The sequence below is a fragment of the Hyaena hyaena genome, unplaced genomic scaffold (genome assembly GCF_003009895.1).
Source record: "Hyaena hyaena isolate Hyena2069 unplaced genomic scaffold, ASM300989v1 scaffold_2, whole genome shotgun sequence".
Taxonomy (NCBI): Eukaryota; Metazoa; Chordata; class Mammalia; order Carnivora; family Hyaenidae; genus Hyaena; species Hyaena hyaena.
In genome coordinates, this window is record NW_024080634.1 from 5,474,572 (window position 1) to 5,493,397 (window position 18,826).

An 18,826-nucleotide genomic window follows, 5' to 3' on the forward strand; every position below is an offset into this window, starting at 1 on the left:
CTATTTGAGGGCCGAACTGTTCATTTTACTTGCAGCATAATGTAGTAAAGGCTCCGTGCCAGGGGGCTGACCTGAGCTGGATTCCTAACTCGGCTAGTCGGTTGCTGAGGGCCCTGGCCAGTTTGTCTGATTCCTACTATCTTCCTCTTGAGCAGCCTCAAGATAATACCCATCTCCTAGGCTTCTTGTGTGTTGCATAAGATAAATGCAGGCATAACGATGGATTTACCGAGCCCAGAAGGCTTGTGTAGTAGCATAGTATTGAATGCCCCAAATTTTGAAATGAAGGAGCTTGCTTGAATGACTATTGCCAAACTTCTCATCTGTGCTTTAAGTTACACCAAAGAGTACTTTCGTCACATAGCCAGCCATAACATTGAACCTGCCCTCCAGATTACCTGCCCTTAGCTGGCCAACACCTTCTTTGCCAGGAGCAGTGGTGCCACTTCCTAAACACAAACCCAATCGCTGACAGAGGCTCTCTTCCTACTAACTAGCTGCCCACACCCGTGGACTTTGAGGACCCCTCTGCTGGTAGTTGGGCTTCCTCCGTCCTTCCTTGTGCCAGTGTTACGTCGGTACACCGTCTGTCCCTGCGTGTGCCACCTTAAATTGGAATTATGTGTTTAGGTATTTCCTCTTTCAGTTATGTTCTGAACTATGAAAGGGGAACCCTGGTATTTTTTTTTTTCCACGTTTCTTTTCCCAGTACTTAGACACTTAATATAGTGAACAGACTATGCATGGGGTTTTGCAGTGGTTCAGAGATGCTGGATTTTCCTGGGGGAGAAAACCCAGTTATGGTCTCTTTGGACGTACTAACTCCTTACTTGGGAAAATAAAGTACCGTTTCTCATTACCTTCCTGTAATATTTTTAAAGAGTGTGATGGCTAGTATTTCAGAAAAAGGGACAAGCCTTCCCAAGAATCAGTGGGCAGTTTTACTGTGTGCCTTCATATAGTATAGTATATTTTCGCCGAAAGCCACATTATACATAAAGGCTCTGTGATAGGCTGTGTTAGCCATAGGACAAGCAGGGTGCCTCGAAAAGAGATAGATGGAGCCTTATAGGCCACGGGGTGAGGGGTGAGGAAGTTTGGATTATTATACGCTTAATAGGAAGAGTTTAAACACGGTGGGGATATAGGGGCACTTGGGTGGCTCAGTCAGTTAAGCGTCCAACGTCGGCTCAGGTCATGATCTTGCGGTTCATGAGTTCGATCCCCGCTTCAGGCTCTGTGCTGACAGCTCAGAGCCTGGAGCCTGCTTTGGATTCTGTCTCCCTCTCTCTCTCTGCCCCTCCCCCATTCATGCTCTGTTTCTCTCTCTCAAAGTAAACATTAAAAAATAATAAACATGGTGGAGATGTACTGTAATTTATGTTTTAAAAGGATTCTTGAGGTGCTATGTGAAAATGCATTGGAGGGAGGCAAGAGTAAAGGAGAAGCATCAGGAAATATCTGCAAGCTTGTAAGGGAAAGTTGGCTTCTTACACAGGGGTGCAGTGGAGATGGAGAGCAATTGAGGCCACAGGTGTTTTGGAAGAGCAGTCGGGGCTTGGGTTGAGTGTGGCAGATGAAGAGAAGAGTCCAGGATGATGTCAGAGGTCTCGTGAACGGTGGGGCTACTTTCTGAGGAAAGGAAGACTCGAGAAGGAGCATGTTGAGCAGGTCGCATCAAGAGTATCGTTTTTTTTGGGGGGGGGGATGCCTAGGTGGCTCAGTTGGTTAAGCATCTGACTTGGGCTAAGGTAATGATCTCATAGCTAGTGAGTTTGAGCTCCATGTTGGGCTCTGTGCCAACAGCTCAGAGCCTGGAGCCTGCTTCAGATTCTGTGTCTCCCTCTCTGTTCCTCCCCTGCTCTCTCTCTCTCTCTCTCTCTCTCTCTCAAAAGTAAATAAAGATTAAAAAAAACTTTTTTTAAGGATAGTTTTTTTTAAAGTTATTTTGAGAGAGTGCGCATGCTTATGCACACATATTCATGTGCGTGCACGCGCACACACACACAGGGGAGGGGCAGAGAAGGAAGGAAGAGAAAGAATCCCAAGTAGGTTCTGCACTGTCAGCACAGAGCCAGACACAGGGCGAACTCCCAAACCGTGAGCTTGTGACCTGAGCCAAAATCAAGAGTCGGACGCTCTACTAACTGAGCCACCCAAGCGCCCCAGCAGTATAGGGTTTTCTTAGAAACAGCTTTATTGAAGTGGAATTTATAGACCATAACCTTCTTTGAACTGTACAATTCGGTGATTTTTAGTAATTTGTGCAACCGTTGCCATAATCCAGTTTTCACACATCTGCGTTACCCCAGGGAGATCCCTGTGGCCCATTTGCAGTTAGTCCCTGCTGCTACTACCTTCCCTGGGCGACCACTAATCTGCTTGTCATCTCTGCAGCTTTACGTGTTCTGGGCACGTAGTATGAATGGAATCCTGCAGCATGTGACCTTCTGTGCGGCTTCTTCCACTATATTATGTATTTCTCAGGTTCACCCTTACCCTAGTGTCCGTCAGTACTCTGTTCATTGTATGGCTAGACCGCATTTTGTTGATGGACATTTGGGATGCGCTATGTCTGAGACACCTATGCCACATCCGGGTGGAAGAGTCAAGCAGACAACTGCATGAATTTGGACCTCAGAGGGGAACATTTGGGCAGGCATTATAAATCCATGGGTCATTAGCATGAAGATGGTATTTGTGAGGTATAGAAATGGGGAGATGACCGAGGATAAAAAGAGAGAAAGAGGCCCAAACCTTGGTGCCAGGTAATGGCAACAATCGCAGTAGGTAGAGGAGGGTCAGTCTGCAGAGAAGAAGGGACCCGCAGAGAAGTAGAAGCCAGCACAAGGCTGGTCGGGCCAGAGGAGTGTGTGGGCTGAAAGGAGTCCGCTACACAGTCCTCTTGAGAGGTAGAAAGGCTACCAGCATGAGAAGCTTGAAAGTTGAGGTGGCCTTGGGAAGATCGGAGTGGGCCCAGAATGACCGGAACTAGCAGATATCATGGGATTCTTAGAACTTTGCCATGGCCAGTAAGTGAGATCCAGGCCTCAAGAACGCGTCGTATCTGCAGTTCAGTTTCTTTCTTTCTTGTCTTTAAGTTTATTTATTTCTTTGAGAGCAAGTGAGATGCTGGGGGTTGGGAGGAGGGAGGCGGAGAGAGAGAATCCCAAGCAGTCTCCACATTGTCAGCTTAGAGCCTGATGTGTTGCTCAAACCCACAAGCTGTGAGATCATGACCTGAGCCAAAACCAAGAGTCAGATGCTTAACTGAGCCGCCCAGGCGCCGCTACGGTTCAGTTTCTTTCATCTGTGATTTTGCCATTTTGACTGACTGTGTGCAACTTGGTTAGCAAACTCACTACAGCATTCTCAGTGTATTTAATTACATCACATTGCTCTACATTTTAGTCTCTTTTCAGACTATGTACTAGTGACTGTTAGCCTTGTATATCCATCAGGCTTGATTGTGTTTGGTGGCGAGTATCACAGAATGTGGTTGAATGGTGGCTTACATCAGCTCTTCTGGGCAGAAAACGTCAAGTCCAGAGGCAGAGTGTCCAGGATTCATGTAGTGCCTTCTTAAAGCCGTCTCTGGCCTCAGCTGCTATCTTTCCACTTACCCACTTACCCACAAAAGTTGCAGGCTGTGGACGGTTGTTTCTTCGTGGTTGCCACACGTGGCTTTACCTCCAACCTCAAACTTTTGTTTCAGGCAGTAAGAAGGGCAAGTGTGAAGGGCAGGAGGCCCATGCCAAGAGTCTACCCCCTTTCAAACCGCTTTCCTGGAGGCCCCACCACCAGCTTCTACTGACTGTTCATTGCCTAGAACTGCCGCATGGCCACCTAGCTGCAAGGGAGGCAGGGAACTATTAGTGCTGCCCCAAGCAAACTTAGGGTTCCCTTAGTATGGAAAAGAGGACAGGGAATTTTAGGGTAGATGCCTGCCACACTTTAGATAGATCTTAATCATATGAAAACTAAAGAAGGAGGGCAAATCAGAACCCTAAGGCAGCCTTTTTGAGAAAATGCCAAAGTAAGGAACTTGGTGACAGATCAAGGGGACGATTCAACATTTCCATATCTTGTGGAATAACTTTTTTTTTAATGTTTATTTATTTGAGAGAGAGAGAGGGAGAGAGAAGACCTGAAGTGGGCTCTGGGGTCACAGCAGTGTGCCCAGTGCAGGGCTCAAACCCAGGAACCAGGAGATCATGACCTGAGCCGAAGTGAGATGCTTAACCAACTGACGCACATAAGCGCCCCTGGAATAGTTTCCAGAGTTGTAATTTGTTTGAATAAACTGATAGGTTGACCTACAGATCTTTTTTTACTGAAGGACTAAAAACAAAACTTGACCTAAGCACGCACTTGTACTGCATACATTGTAATGTTTAAATGAAAGATATTTCCACAAAGTCAAATCAGTGCACTATTATGTGTTATTTTTTGCTTCCTTTTGTCGTACTGAGGATAAAAAGAAGAGGAAATGGTTGCTGTTGGAGCTGGGATTAGGCCATAACAGTCTCAGGCTTTATACCATCTGCAGTGGTTCATACATAATGAATGGATGTAGCCACAGGGAAAAATAAAAGAATCCGTTAAAGAATATACAAGGGCAAGAAGAATAAAATGGTGATTGCTTATGCCCTGGCGTCACCACCCCACATCCAGACTCTTCATGCTGAGGCGTGAAGCTTTCAGGACAGTGCCTGGTTGGGGAGATAGCTGGGTGATTAGAGCTCAGTAACCAAACAGGCACATGATGCATTTCTGGAAACACTGATGTCAGACACTGCATTCTTACATCCTTATACTTTAAACTTCCCCCCCCTCCCCATCAGATCTTTTTCTAGAATATTTCCAGTCTTCTAACATAGTCTAGTCAAAAAGGACTAGATCTCTAAAGAGGTTGTTCTGGGTAATAGCATTGACCTGCTCTTCCTTAGCCTTTATAAATGCCCTTCAGTGGGAAGGGCCACCTGCATTCAGAATTACCGGTGGGCAACAATATCTGGTTTGCCGCTTTGTAAGTTTCACTCCTAGAATTAATTTCATGAACTCAGAGGAATCCTAGCATTTTTTATTCTTTTCTGCTCTGTCCATTTATCTCCCTCAGAATCCAAGAGGGCCGGAACTGTTTGTCTTTTTATCTGCCACGGTGCCTGGCCCAGGAGCCTTGCTAAATATTTGAATTGGATTGCTGGGTGCGTTTGTGCACAGTAGTGTTTGTGGATGTGTGTCCTCTGTAGCTCTGGGCTGAGAACACTTTGTGTCCTTGAGTAGCTTCCTCATTTATTTCTTGATTCACTTTTAGATCCTTTCTCTGCTGTGAGAATGTAAGATGGATCCAGAAGAGCAGGAACTCCTAAATGATTACAGATACAGAAATTACTCTTCGGTGATTGAAAAGGCTTTAAGAAATTTCGAGTCCTCGAGTGAATGGGCGGATCTCATATCTTCACTGGGCAAGCTCAACAAGGTAGGTGGGCTGGAGAGTGTTTGGATTGCATGGAGGTAGGGACACAGCTGTCTTTTTATTATTTCAAGAAATTACCGTTTTTTCAAAAAGATTTTCTTTTATTTTTTAAGTTTTATTTATTTGAGTAAGCTCTACACCCAATATGGGGCTTGAACTCAGGACCCTGAGATTAAGAATTGCATGTTCTACCTATGGAGCCAGCCAGGGAATTATCTTTTTTTGTTGTTGTTATACAATGTGCTGATTATAACAATTAGAAAATGCTGATAAGAAAAACTACCCATAGTTCTGTCACTCAGTTACCTGCTGTTATCCTGGTCAGTATACTTATCTCCTTCTGGCTTTTTATTTTTCCCTGCGCCTAGAATTATACCATGAATGTAGTCAATGGAATAGCCAAACAGTGTTTTTCTCAACTATAGTTACATCTAAACAAGATAAACTTTAAAGTTATCCAATTATTTATTCAAAGATGAATTATTTTTCATGTATCACTTAGGATTTTTATGGCTTTTTCTTTTTTGGTTTACTTTATGGCCATTTTTACTGCAGATTGGTAACTCATGGAAGACCAAAGGATGACATAAATATTGAAATCTGCCCAGAGATTGTGAGCGTACTTGGACTAGGAGAAAAGGGCCAAGTCTAGGAAGAGCAAAACTGGTCACATGCAGGTTTGACCTTGCATCCTATAGATGGGACCGCCGTGTGTTCCCATGCTGCCCAGGAGGATGACCTAGTAATGCCCAGTGCTTCTGGTGTCGGTAGAAGATATTTGGGCTGGAAGGCTCTATTCCCGGGCTCCGTTCGTGCCTGGCCAAGGCCTGTGGCCAGGATACCTGATTTTGGAACCCTAGAGCCATAATGGACTTGAGAGATACCCATACCTCCTCTGCAGATCTCCACTCACCAGGTCACACACGCCAGGGTCCTCTAACAAAGGGGAAGAATTGATGCGTTCAGGGAATGCGGGAGGGACTGTGGGGAGGGAGTGAAGAATTCCAGCAGCCTGACCATGGGTGTGGTCCAGCACCGACTGCCAAACAGATGCCCGTCAGGCACAGAGGAGGTAGTCAGTGATGACAGGTAGTGGCCAGAAAACTACGTGGTGTCTTTCAAGGTATATTTATCACTTGTGAATGCCACGGCTGGCTCTGGCTGGGATAACTAGATGTAATAAAACAGCAGATAAGAGCTCAAGAGTTCTTTGGCTGTAGAGCTCTGACTCAGGAATGTGCAAACTAAACAGGATAGTCACTGTCATTCGTGGAGGTGGGTCTCTCTTTTAGGGGAAAAGGAGAAGCGCTGGAATGGGATTTAGGCATATTCACTACTTCTAGACGTTTCCAACATTTAGTGCTGGACTCTCCTGGAATCTAAAAATAGCATACTTATTTTGGGACAGGTGTGTCCATTATTATTTCATTGAGGTAAAATTCACGTTACCTAGAAATTTGCCATTTAACCATTTTAGAACATACGGTTACACGGCTTTTACTACCTTTGCAATGTTGTGCAGTCATCACCGTTAATTCCAGAAGGTTTTTACCACCCCAAGAGGAAACTCTCCCCATCTCCCCCCACCTCCATGCCCTGGCCCTGGCCACCACTAATCTACTTCTCTGCCTGTGGACGTTTCATAAAAATGCACACATACACTGCCCTTGTGTGTCTGGCTTCGTTCACTCAGCCTGTTTTCAGAGTTCATCCATGTGGTAGTGTGTGCCATTGCTTCATTGACTTTTGTGGCTGAATAACACTCCATTGTAGAGATAGACCATGTTTTGTGTATCCATTCATCTATTGATGGACACCTGTGTTTCTGCCTTTCGGCTCTCATGGATAGTGCTGCTGTGAACATTTGTGGACACATTTTTGTTTCAACATCTGTCTTCACTCCTGTGGGGTAGAGCCCTAGGAGTGGAATTACTGAGTCACATGGTAATTCTATGCTTAACTTCTTGAGGAACCACCCCCCAGACTGTTTTCTGAGGTGGCACCAGTTTACATGCCCACTGGCCATGTATGAACATTCGAGTTTCTTCATATCTTCACTAACACTTATTTTTAGATTTAAAAAATTTTTTGATGATATCTATCATAGTGGTGTCTCATTGTTGGTCTGATTTGCATTTTCCTAATGACTAATAATTTGGGTATGTTTTCAAATGCTAATTGGCCATCTGTGTGTATATATACACAGATATAGGTGTGTGTGTGTGTGTCTGTATACATACAGACACACACACACACATATATTTTAAGTTTATTTATTTGAGAAAGGGGGAGAGAGAGGAAGAGAATCCCCAGCAGGCTCTGCACCATCAATGCAGAGTTCGATTCAGGGCTCAAACTCATAAACCATGAGATCATGACCTGAGCTGACACCAAGAGTTGGATGCTCAATTGACTGAGCCACCCAGGTGCCCCTGTATATCTTCTTTGGAGAAATTTCTGCTCAAAATCTATGCCCATTTTTTAAACTGGGTTGTCTTTTTGTTGTCGATTTGTAACAGTTCTTTACATATTCTGGATACTAGGCCCTTATTGGCTATATGGTTTGCAGAAATTTTTTTCCCATTCTTGTGTTGTCTTTTCACCTTTTTGATGGCACCCTTTATTCAAAAAGCTTTTAATTTTATATAGTCCAAGCTATCTACTTATTCTATTGCTTGTGCTTTTGATGTCATATCTGAGAAATTGTTGCCAAATCCAAAATCGTGAAGATTTGCCTCTGTGTTTTCTTCTGAGAATAGTTTTAGATCTTAGGTTTAGGTCTTTGATCCATCTGGAGTTAAGTTTTACATGTGGTGTGAAGTAAGGCTCCAAGTGTATTCTTTTACATGAGGAGATCCAGTTGTTCTAGCACCATCTGTTGAAGACACTGTTCTTTCCGAGGGCCTGGGCACCCTTGTCGAAAATCACTTGGCCATAAGTTGAGTTTATGTCTGGATTTCCATTTCTTTTCCATTGATCTGTCTATCCTTAGGCCAGCACCACACATTTTGATTATTGAGGCTTTATAGTAAATTCTGAATTGGGGAAATGACTTTGTTGCTCTAACTTTGTTGTTCTTCTCACCGTTGTTCTGGCTGTTGTGGATCCCTTGAAATTCCATACGCATTTTAGGATCAGCGTGTCAGTTTCTGCCAACAAGCCAAGTGGGATTTTGACAGGAATTACATTGACTCAGTAGATCACTTTGGAGAGCATTGCCGTGTGAACAGTATTAAATCTTCCAATCCATGAATACATTTATTTAGGAACATAGGCATTTTGAGATAGGTACGATAATAAAGTTGGTACACGCAGTTCTCAAGCCATGAGGTAGTCTGTTAAAGAAGCCTTGTTTCGGGGCGCCTGGGTGACTCAGTCGGTTAAGCGTCCGACTTTGGCTCAGGTCATGATTTCGTGGTTCATGGGTTCAAGCCCTGCTTCGGGCTCTATGCTGACAGCTAGCTAAGAGCCTGGAGCCTGTTTCAGATTCTGTATCTCCCTCTCTCTCTGACCCTCCCCTGCTCATGCTGTCTCTCTCTCTCATAAATAAAACATTTAAAAAAAAAACTATTAAAAATTTTTTCAAAGAAAGAAGCCTTGTTTCAATATGCCTGAAAAACTTCCTAACGTGTTTAATCATTTTAACTCACCTTTTATTTATTTGTTTGTTTGTTTATTTATTTAAATAATCTCCATACCCAACCTGGGGCTCAAACTCATGACCCGGAGATCAGGAGTCATTCATTCTCCCGACTGAGCCAGCCAGGTGCCCCTTATCCCACCTTTTAAAATGCAGGTTATCAAGTACAGATGAACCCTTCTTGGAGGAGCTTTCAAAGCATTGGCTATTCATTCTGTAGCTGTGTGAGTCCCTGTAATGTGCTAGGACTGTCCCAGGTGTCAGGGCAGAGCAGGTGACAAAACCAACAAGACCCTGCCCGCATGGGGATCAGGGCAATGCTGGATGATAAACCAAATATACAGGAGGGTAGATAGTGATGAGCAAGTGGGAACATAAAGAAGGCAGGGGACAGTGAGTGCTGAGGACGCGTTGTGATATTAAATGAGGTCTTTAAGGAAGGCTTTGCTGAGAAGGCGTCCTTTGACTGAGTGCAGAGGCTCTGGTGTGTCTGAGGCCAGGGAGGTCAGAAAGCAAACGAGGGATGGGAAAAGTGTAGGACACAGGCCATAGAGGTAAGGAGTGGGGAGGGCATCCAGTCTTGTAGGTCCTTTAAAACTGGAGTCAGACCGTGGCTACTGAGTCAGGGAGTTGGGGGGGAGGTGAGAGGGGCTGGAGGGGAGCTGAGCGAGCAGTGTAGCCTGGCTTAGCCTGCTGGGGCCGGCTCTAGTAGCTCTGCAGGGGTTAGAAAGTGGGTAAGGGGTCAGGCACGGCGGAAATGGGGCCCATTTAGGAGCTGTTGCTGTAACATAGGTGCGGCAGTGGAGAAGGGTTTGCATTCTGATACACTTTGAGGGTGTGACAGGATTTGCTCATGAATTGGATTTGGGATACAAGAGAAAAAGAGGAGTCAGGTAGGACTCACAGATTTTCTCCCAGGCTGTGGGCTTGAGAAGCCACAAGTTGCAATGGGGAGCCTAGGGGGACCCTCTCTCCATGGGGTGGGCAGGAGATGGGTTAGTTTGATGTATCTGGTGGATGTCCCCACTTGATGTCAGCAGGCAGTTGGATATGAGTGATATTGAATAGAAGTTTAAAGGGACAGCTTTTTGTAACAGTTGGTACCCAATTCCGTATAATGGCACTACTGTGTCGTTGGCCCTGCCCATGACAGCTGACATTCCTAGAGAGCACATTGTGTGCTAAGGACTTGACCTGCGTTATTTTATAATAGTGCGTATCTGGAGACATGCTTAGTCTCAGACTAAGAAACTTGTGCAATATTCGAGCTTGCAGGTGCAGAGGGGCTCAAACCCTGGCTGTCTGGCTGCGAAGCCCGTGCCCTTGAGCTTTTTCCCAAGTCACTCTCTGCATGGCACACACAAGGGAGCAGGGGTACACCTCTTTGCTCTCTGGGGCACGGTCTTCATTATCCAGGTGAAGAAGGTGCAATGGATTATTAAGACCCATCTTACTGATGAAGGCTAACTAACTTGCACAATGTCGTACAGCTGCTAAGTGGTTGTTATGGGTTGTATTGTGTCCTCCAAAAAAGATAGGTTCATGTCCTCGCCCCCAGTATCTCAGACTGTGACCTTATTTGCAGACGGGGCCTTTGCAGAGCTAATCGAGTTAAAGTGAAGTCATTAGATGAGTGTGGGCCCTGATCCACTCAGACTACAGTCCTTATAAAAGGGGGCAATTTGGACACAGACTCAGACATGCACAGAGGGAAGACAGCATGTGAAAATGAAGGCAGAGATCTGGCTGATGCAATTATAAGGCAAGGGCCACTGGAGATTGCCAGCAAACTGCCAGATACAAGAGGAACAGACTGGAGCGTATTCTGTCTCGCAACCTCCAAAGTAACAAGCCAGCTGACACCTTGCGCTGGGACTCCTGGCCTCCAAAACTGAAAGACCATCCTCTTCAGGAGGTCTTGTTTAAGTCATCCAGTGTGTAGTGCTACGTTACAGCAGCCTTGGCAAAGTAATCCAGTGGTAAAACCAAGATAGATCGAACACCTAAGTGCTGGAGACATGGCATTGAACACAAAGTTCACAAGGCTTTGCTGGCAGAAGGCAGACAACGAATAAATATGTGATATCCGGTGCTGAATGCTAAGGGAAAATAAACCTGGGAAGGGAAATAGGGTGGTGAGGAAGGGGGCGGGGGTGCTCTGCTAATGTGACATTTGAGATTTGAGCAGAGGCCTGGATGCAGTGAGCAAGCTGGTGGGGAGACCATCTGGGGCGTGGGACTGTGTCCAAGGTACAGTAGGGGGCGGGTGGGGCTGGAGTGGAGAGGTGAGAGGAGATGAGGGAGGAGAGGTAGCCAGGGCAGATGACGGGGCTGTTCTGCAAGGGAGGAGAAGCCATTGAGCAAGGTGACCGCTGTCTTGCCTGCTGGGAGAATCCCTCTGGCTGATGCGTGGGCCGTAAGCCCGAGCGTGGGAGCCTGCCGGGGTGGCAGTGGGCAGCCTTTGTGGTCAGATCAGAGTCACTGGAGGTTTGGAAAGGTGCTGGATGGAGCAGGCCCTGATCAGTGTCAGCTATTACCTAACTTCCGGGAGACTCACAACTGCATTCAGGGAACCTAGTTGATGTGAATAAGGAATTTGAGGCCATGGTGGTAGTCAGGTTTCCTGAACTCATGCACGTACACAGAGGCTGAGTGAGTAGATGGGTGATGAGTTAGTAAAAGATCTTCATAAGGCAAACGGAAACAAGATTTTAGGTTAATAGTAAGGTTAGGTCAAGATACTTTTTAATTAAGGGAGGTGATTGCTGGTTATAAAATGTGAACCATAGGCAGAACATAGGGCTCAGCTAGCTCCAGGCTTGGCACATGGATGAAACTGAGCCCCGGGAAGTCTTGGTTTGTCAGACTGTCTTCACGTTCTAAGGATATGTTGCTGTTTTTTGTTTGTTTGCTTTTGGTTTTTGGTTTTGTTTTGCTAAACGTTCAGTATGATTTTGAGAATTTTATGTAGTAGAGAAAAGTTTATCTTTGATGGCTTTCAGGTGTATCAACATGAATAGGGTAGATTTTGCTGAATTGTTTATCTGAGATGCCAAGCCATCATCTTTCACTGATTATTTTTAGATAAATTTTAATTAACAAGCGAATGTTGAGCTCTTTTTTTTTTTTTAATATTTTTATTTATTTCTAGGGGAGAGAGAGAGAGAGAGAGACACAGTGTGAGCAGGGGAGGGTCAGAGAGAGGGAGACACAGACTCTGAAATAGGCTCCAGGCTCTGAGCTGGCAGTCAGCACAGAGCCCGACGTGGGGCTCGAACCCACGAACCACGAGATCATGACCCAAGTGAAAGTCGGATGCTTAACCAACTAAGCCACCCAGGCGCCCCCGAATGTTGAGCTCTTGCAATCCCAACCACTTGCCAAGCTTGGATTACAACTTTGATTATGGAAATGAAGGATAGTAGAAATGAATAAACTTTGGGCATTTAAAAACATCTTTTTAAAAAACATCATAGTGGTCCTGGGGCGTCTGGGTGGCTCAGTTTGTTGGGTGTCCAACTTCGACTCAGGTCATGATCTCACGGTGTGAGTTCGAGCCCTGTGTCAGGCTCTGTGCTGACAGCTCAGAGTCTGGAGCCTGCTTTGGGATTCCGTGTCTCATTCTCTCTGCCCCTCCCCCACTTGTGCTCTGTCTCTCAAAAATAAATAAACGTAAAGGAAAAAAAATTAACAAGAAAAAAACCCCCATCATACTGGTCCTAAATGAAGCACCTTTTTTTTTTTTTTTTTTTTTTTGTGGTTTTTCATTACTGTTTTGTTTCACAAAATGGCCAGAAAGCAGGTGACATGAATAGTAAGAGAAATAGGAGGTTCTGGGTATTTTGACATGTTTCAGTTTAGTCTTATCTGTTAGTGATGACATCTCCTTGGTAAAGCACAGCCTCCTTGTGGCATCTCCAAATTAGCACTATTTCGGGAAGAATGTGGGCTGGAAATGGGAGACCAGGTGAACCGTTCTGGTCTACACTGATCTGATCAGACTCGGGAACTCTTCTGCCTGGAAACTCTAGGAGTCTGAGCTGAATCCCGATTTTTACCCTAGTTCTACTCAACTACCTTTCTCTGTTAGTGTTAGTTCAGATAAAGCCCCTTTGGTCCAAGGTCTTGTATTAGCCTGCTAAGACTGTCATAGCAAAATCCCACAGACTGGGTGGCTTAACGGAAATTAACTTTCACATAGTTCTAGAGGCTAGAAGTCCAAGGTCAAGGTGCCAACTTGGTTTCTTTCTCTGTGGCCTGTCTCTGTGGCCTGTGGGCGGCCACCTTCTCACTGTGTTCCCATGTGATTTCTCCAGTGTGAATGTCTGTGTCTTGATCTCTTACGAGGGCATCAGCCACACTGGACGTCCCCTAGACAGCCACATTTTGCCTTAGTTGTCTTTCTAAAGTCCCTGTCTCCAAATATAGCCACAATGTGAGGTATTAGGGGTTAGGATTTCAGCATATGAATTTTGGGGGACACAATTTACCCTGCAACAGGGTCTGACAATGAAGCCCAGATGGTCTTTCCACATAAATCAGCTTCTTCACAAAGCTCATTTCTTTTAAAAAATATATATTTTTTAATGTTTTATTTATTTCTGAGAGAGAGAAAGCGTGAGCAGGGGAGGGTCAGAGAGAGAGGGAGACACAGAATCTGAAGCAGGCTCCAGGCTCTGAGCTGGCTGTCAGCACAGAGCCCAACGTGGGGCTCGAACCCACAAACTGTGAGATCATGACCTGAGCCGAAGTCAGACGCTTAACTGACTGAGCCACCCAGGCGCCCCCAAGAAACTCATTTCTGCTGGAATCCCAGATGGTTTTTCATCACATCCCTTATGGAACAGTAGAGTGTTACATCTTTAGTCTTTTTTTTTACTGCTCACAACATCGTGAAGAACTTTACTTGTTGTACGCATGGTGACTCAATGTGTGCCAAGAACTTCTGAGTCACCCAGGGCCACCTTCCTGACGTCTTAGTCAGTGTGAGCTGCTTTAACAAAATAACCCCCGACTGGGCCTCTAAATAGCCAGCCTTCCTTTCTCAGTTCTGGAGGCTAGGAGTCAAATCCGGGCACCGGTGGATTCAGGGCCTGGTACGGGCTGCTTCCTGGTTCACAGTGGCAGTCTTGGATCACATCCTCACCTGGCGGAAGGGGCGAGGGACCCCAGTGAGGTCCCTAACCCCGGTCATAAGAGCCACCTTCCAAAGCCACCCCTAACCCCCGCTAATACCGTCACACTGTGGGACACAAACATTCAGATAGTAACACCTATGATCACTGTCCCATCTGACTGCACCTCACAAGCTCTGCACCAGCTTTCTCATAAGGGCTTGGTTGTGGGGTATCTTTTTTGGGGGGGACATTGCCCTTTCCTATGTATCTCTCTACGTCCTCCTCTCCAACCTCTTCCTCCTTCCGGTGAGATGCGGTTTAAGTCACTGCTCCTCATCCTCCTGGACCAGATCCCCTCTAGCTGGTGACCTGGGGTACTGCCTGAGCCCCTCTCGGCCTTCACTGTTTATGAATTATAGTTCTGAGCCTGTGTGATGCCCGGTTCCCTCTTGTCGCCTGACTTTGGGGGGGTCCCATCTAATTAGAGTGTGGTACCTCAGTTTGGGGCAGATACTATAGTCATTTTCCAGCAACTAGTTCTGCTGCTGTGTCCCTGGGGGCAGAAGTTGTCAGTTAAGTGTGGTGTTAGGTTGTATTGGAAAGATGTGGCCTGAATGCCTTCTGGGAAGAGACCGAAATGAAAGCCCGTCTTTGGCAGTTACTGACTCTTCATGGGTCAGTAAAGTAGAACTGTTTGCAAGACGGTGGTAAGCACCAGGCCCATTTGCTGTTGGCAGCGTGCTGATCTTCCTGGCACCAGAACTTCGGTCCCGGAGACCTAGCTAATGGAATGTCAGGCAGAGCTCCTGATCCTGATGTGAGGCCGAGGCTGCCAGGTCCTCTGCTGCTGTTCAATCCTCGTCCCCTCGAGAGGTGACGCATTGGGGCTCAGATGGCATTATGGCTTCTCACCCTACCATGGGTTCTCCAGAAGGGGCTGAGGATCGGCAAGGGCGTCACGGATTTGGGGTTGTGGGAGCCGCCTCATGTGAGCCTCTCAAACACATGCCACCATGAGGCTGACATGGTCATTTTGGAAAGAACATTTCTTTGCTGAAATCAGGAGGCTGATACCCTTTTGATAATTTATAGCCAGGGTAGTGTATATGTTTTACATGTAAGCAGGATATTTTTGCTGTTTTTTGAGATCTGCTGGGGTAGAAATAGTCTAAATTTGGGCAGGTGATTTGTTCCTACAGTAATTTAATGACAGAACCCTGTCTGGGGGGGAAGGGGGAGTTCATCTAGCAGAATTGAGTTTATGGATAAGAGTAAGAGCTTGTTGTCTGCTCTCATTTTACAAATTCTGTCAAGAAAGTTATGAAATTAGAAATTTCATGTCAGCCATGGTAAGGAAGGTGCTATGAATTGAATTAAGTGTCCCCTATCCCCACCAAACTCTATATGTTGGAGGCCTAACCCTCAGCATGACTGTGTCTCGAAACTCATCTTCAAGAGGTAATTGAGGTTAAATGAGGTCATTCATTAGCGTGGGGCCCTCAGCCAATAGGAAGATGTCTTTTTTTTTTTTTTGAGAGAGAGAGAGAGAGACAGCATGAGCAGGGGAGGGTCAGAGAGAGAGGGAGACACAGAATCCGAAGCAGGCTCCAGGCTCCTAGCTAGTTAGCACAGAGCCCAATGTGGGGCTCGAACCCACGAACCGTGAGATCACGACCTGAGCTGAAGTCGGACGCTTAACCGATTGAGCCACCCAGGCACCCCAGGAAGGTATCCTTCTAAGAGGAGGGAGAGAGCGAGAGCTGTCTCTCCCCATTGTGAGCACACAGTGAGAAGGTGCCCTCTGCAAACCAGGAAGAGAACCCAGTCAACCAGCACCTCGATCTCGGACTTCGAGCATCCAGAGCTGCGAGAAATAAATTTCTGTTGTTTGAGCCCCCCTGGTCTACGGTATTTTGTTACAACAACTCGAGCAAACTAATGTGAAAGGAATTGAATTAAACTTAGCTATTTTTCTTTTTTTTTTTTTTTTTAAATTTTTTTTTAATGTTTTTATTTATTTCTAGGAGAGAGAGAGAGACAGTGTGAGCAGGGGAGGGTCAGAGAGAGAGGGAGTCACAGACCGAAACAGGCTCCAGGCTCCGAGCTGGCAGTCAGCACAGAGCCCGACGCGGGGCTCGAACCCACGAACCGCGAGATCATGACCTAAGCGAAAGTCGGACGCTTAACCGACTAAGCCACCCAGGCGCCCCTAAACTTAGCTATTTTTCAAAAAGGACAACTCATTGAACACGAATGCATGTATTCAAGCTTGTATTTGAGCCAAATGCAGGCATTCCCATTTATTTATCTTTTTTCAAATGGTGTTTTCCTTTTTCCTTTCCTTTTTTTAAATTTTATAGCTTTGTTGACAGGCAGTAAACTACATATACTAAAATGTATAGTTTGATGAGTTTTGACACGTCTATCCCTGTGAAACTATCCCCACTTGAAGATAATAGGTGTGTATGTGTCACCCCCAGAAGCTTCCTCATGCCCGTTTGCAGTCCCTCCCTCCCTCCCGTCTCTGCCCCTCTCCAGGCAACCATGGACCTGCTTTCCATCGCCATAAGACAAGTTTGCATCTTCTCAAATTTTATATAAACAGAATCATATGGCATAGACTCTATTCCCTGGTCTGACCTCTTTCACTCTGCAGAACTATTTTGAGGCATCCTGGTTGTTGCATAGATGGAGAGTTCACTCCTTTTTACTGCTGAGCAAGATGCCATGGGTATACACCATTTATGTGTACCATTTTCCTATTAATGGACATTTGGGTTGCTTCCAGTGGATATATATTTAACTTTAAAAAAAAAAAACTGCCAAAACACTTTCCAGCATGGTCGTATCATTTTTCACCCATTCAGCAGTGTGTACGGGAAGTCCAGGTATTCCATACTCTGGTACGGGCAGTCCTTAATTTAGCCATTTTAGTGAGACTGCAGTACTAGCTCCTTGTGGCTTTTGCGTTTCCCAAATTACTGATCAGAGAGTTAGTACACGATCACTGTAGATTTGTGTTGATCTTCTGGAAGCACGACACAAAGATAACCGTAAGAATCTGCTATTTAATTGTATGTAATAGAAAAAAATAAGTGAAAGTAACCCCCTCCATAGGGGGATGGCAGGAGGCTAAGTCATGCCTCAACAGGATAGTGACGGAAGAAGCTGTCCAGATGGAGTAGTCTTACAGTCACCTGAGCAAAAAATACTTATGATAAAATAAGGGGGAAAAAAAAAAAAGGCTAGGTGACCAGTTCATCTATAGCTCTAGTCTTGTATGCAGGAGAGAGAAGAGAGGGAGGGAGGTTTTATGGAAGGAGACAAGGTCTGGAAGCCCTTTCGTGATGTATTGGTTTGCTTTCAGTTTTTCCTGATTCTCCATGAAGCTCTGAGGAACATCTCTCCGCATGTGTCTGTTTTTGCCACGGTCCATCGCAGGAGGGGCAGGGGCCGAGTCAGTGGGTGGAGAGCTCAGTCTTCAACACACAAGTCTGTGTTCTGCTCACCTGTGTGCATTGGTGCCAAAGGGACACCCTTGAACCTCCTTGCTGTAGAGCATGTGTATCTCCACAGCAACCGAACTCCTCTGCTGTTTCACAGTTTTCCTACCAGGTCGTTTTCCTCCAGATGAACTTTAAAGTCATTCGTGAAGTTAAAGGAGTCTTTGAGGGGTGGAAATTGTAGACTATTTGGGGGAAGAAATGACATCTTTAGACAGTTGGTTCTCCCTCATGGAAATGAAGGCATTCTCTTCATTGATGAGAAAGTATTCACTTTTGTCCCTAAGAACTTAATCGTTTTTCTTGCTTAAGTCCATCCTGTATCCTAAATGTATTAGATATTTTACTCATGTATTTTGATGTTATGACTGGGTTTATTTCCTACTATATGTTTTAACTGGATATTGGTATTAGGAAAACGATTAACTTGTAGAATCTGAAGACTGGCCATCTTAGTGAATTTATTTTCAGCTCATTGTTTTGAGTTCTTTAGCTAGACAAGCATACATATGATCAATCAATACCGAATTAGTGTTTTTTCCTACTATTTTGCCAGTAGCCGTTACTGGAGCAGCATCAAATAACGATGACACTTGGGTTGTATTAGTTACAGAAATGTCAGCTGCTGTAACAAAGCTGTCCAAAAATTCAGAGCCACCAGGAAGATGGAGTTTCTCATTCATGTATTGGTTCAGCATGGTGTTTGACGGGCAGCTCTCTTCCACATGATCATTCTAGAGACTCAAGCCTGGGACTCTGCCATCTGTAACATGAGGCTTCTGGAGGTGATCCGTTCGCTGCCATTCTGTTCCATGGGAAGGGGGATCAGCATACAGGAGCACGCACAGACCTCAGTGGCACACATTACTTCCACTTGTATCTTCAAGGGAGAAAATTACTCTGGCTAAGCAGCCAGGGCCCAGCCACAGCCTTTCCCCCACAGAAGCAGGGAGCATGAATTAGGTGCACATTGCAGTCCCTGCCCCCACCTGGCGCACATGGATTTTGATGGGATGCCTCCTGTTTCACTGTTTTCTCAAGGCTATAGGTCCACTGGACTGCTGTCTCCTCGGGCATCACTTTATTC

General features: G+C 45.5%; 1 protein-coding gene across 3 annotated transcripts in view; it reads left to right on the top strand.

The window, feature by feature from the left end:
* Nucleotides 1-18,826, top strand: part of DOP1B (DOP1 leucine zipper like protein B) — a 103,735-nt gene that overhangs the window by 1,388 nt on the left and 83,521 nt on the right. For all 3 annotated transcript variants that reach the window (XR_005527738.1, XM_039228463.1, XM_039228468.1), the window contains exon 2: nucleotides 5,318-5,482. Coding sequence is in view for 2 of the 3 variants with exons in the window: in XM_039228463.1 (XP_039084394.1) it covers nucleotides 5,345-5,482 (138 nt within the window). In the remaining variant the exon portion in view is untranslated. The remainder of the gene's footprint in view (nucleotides 1-5,317; nucleotides 5,483-18,826) is intronic.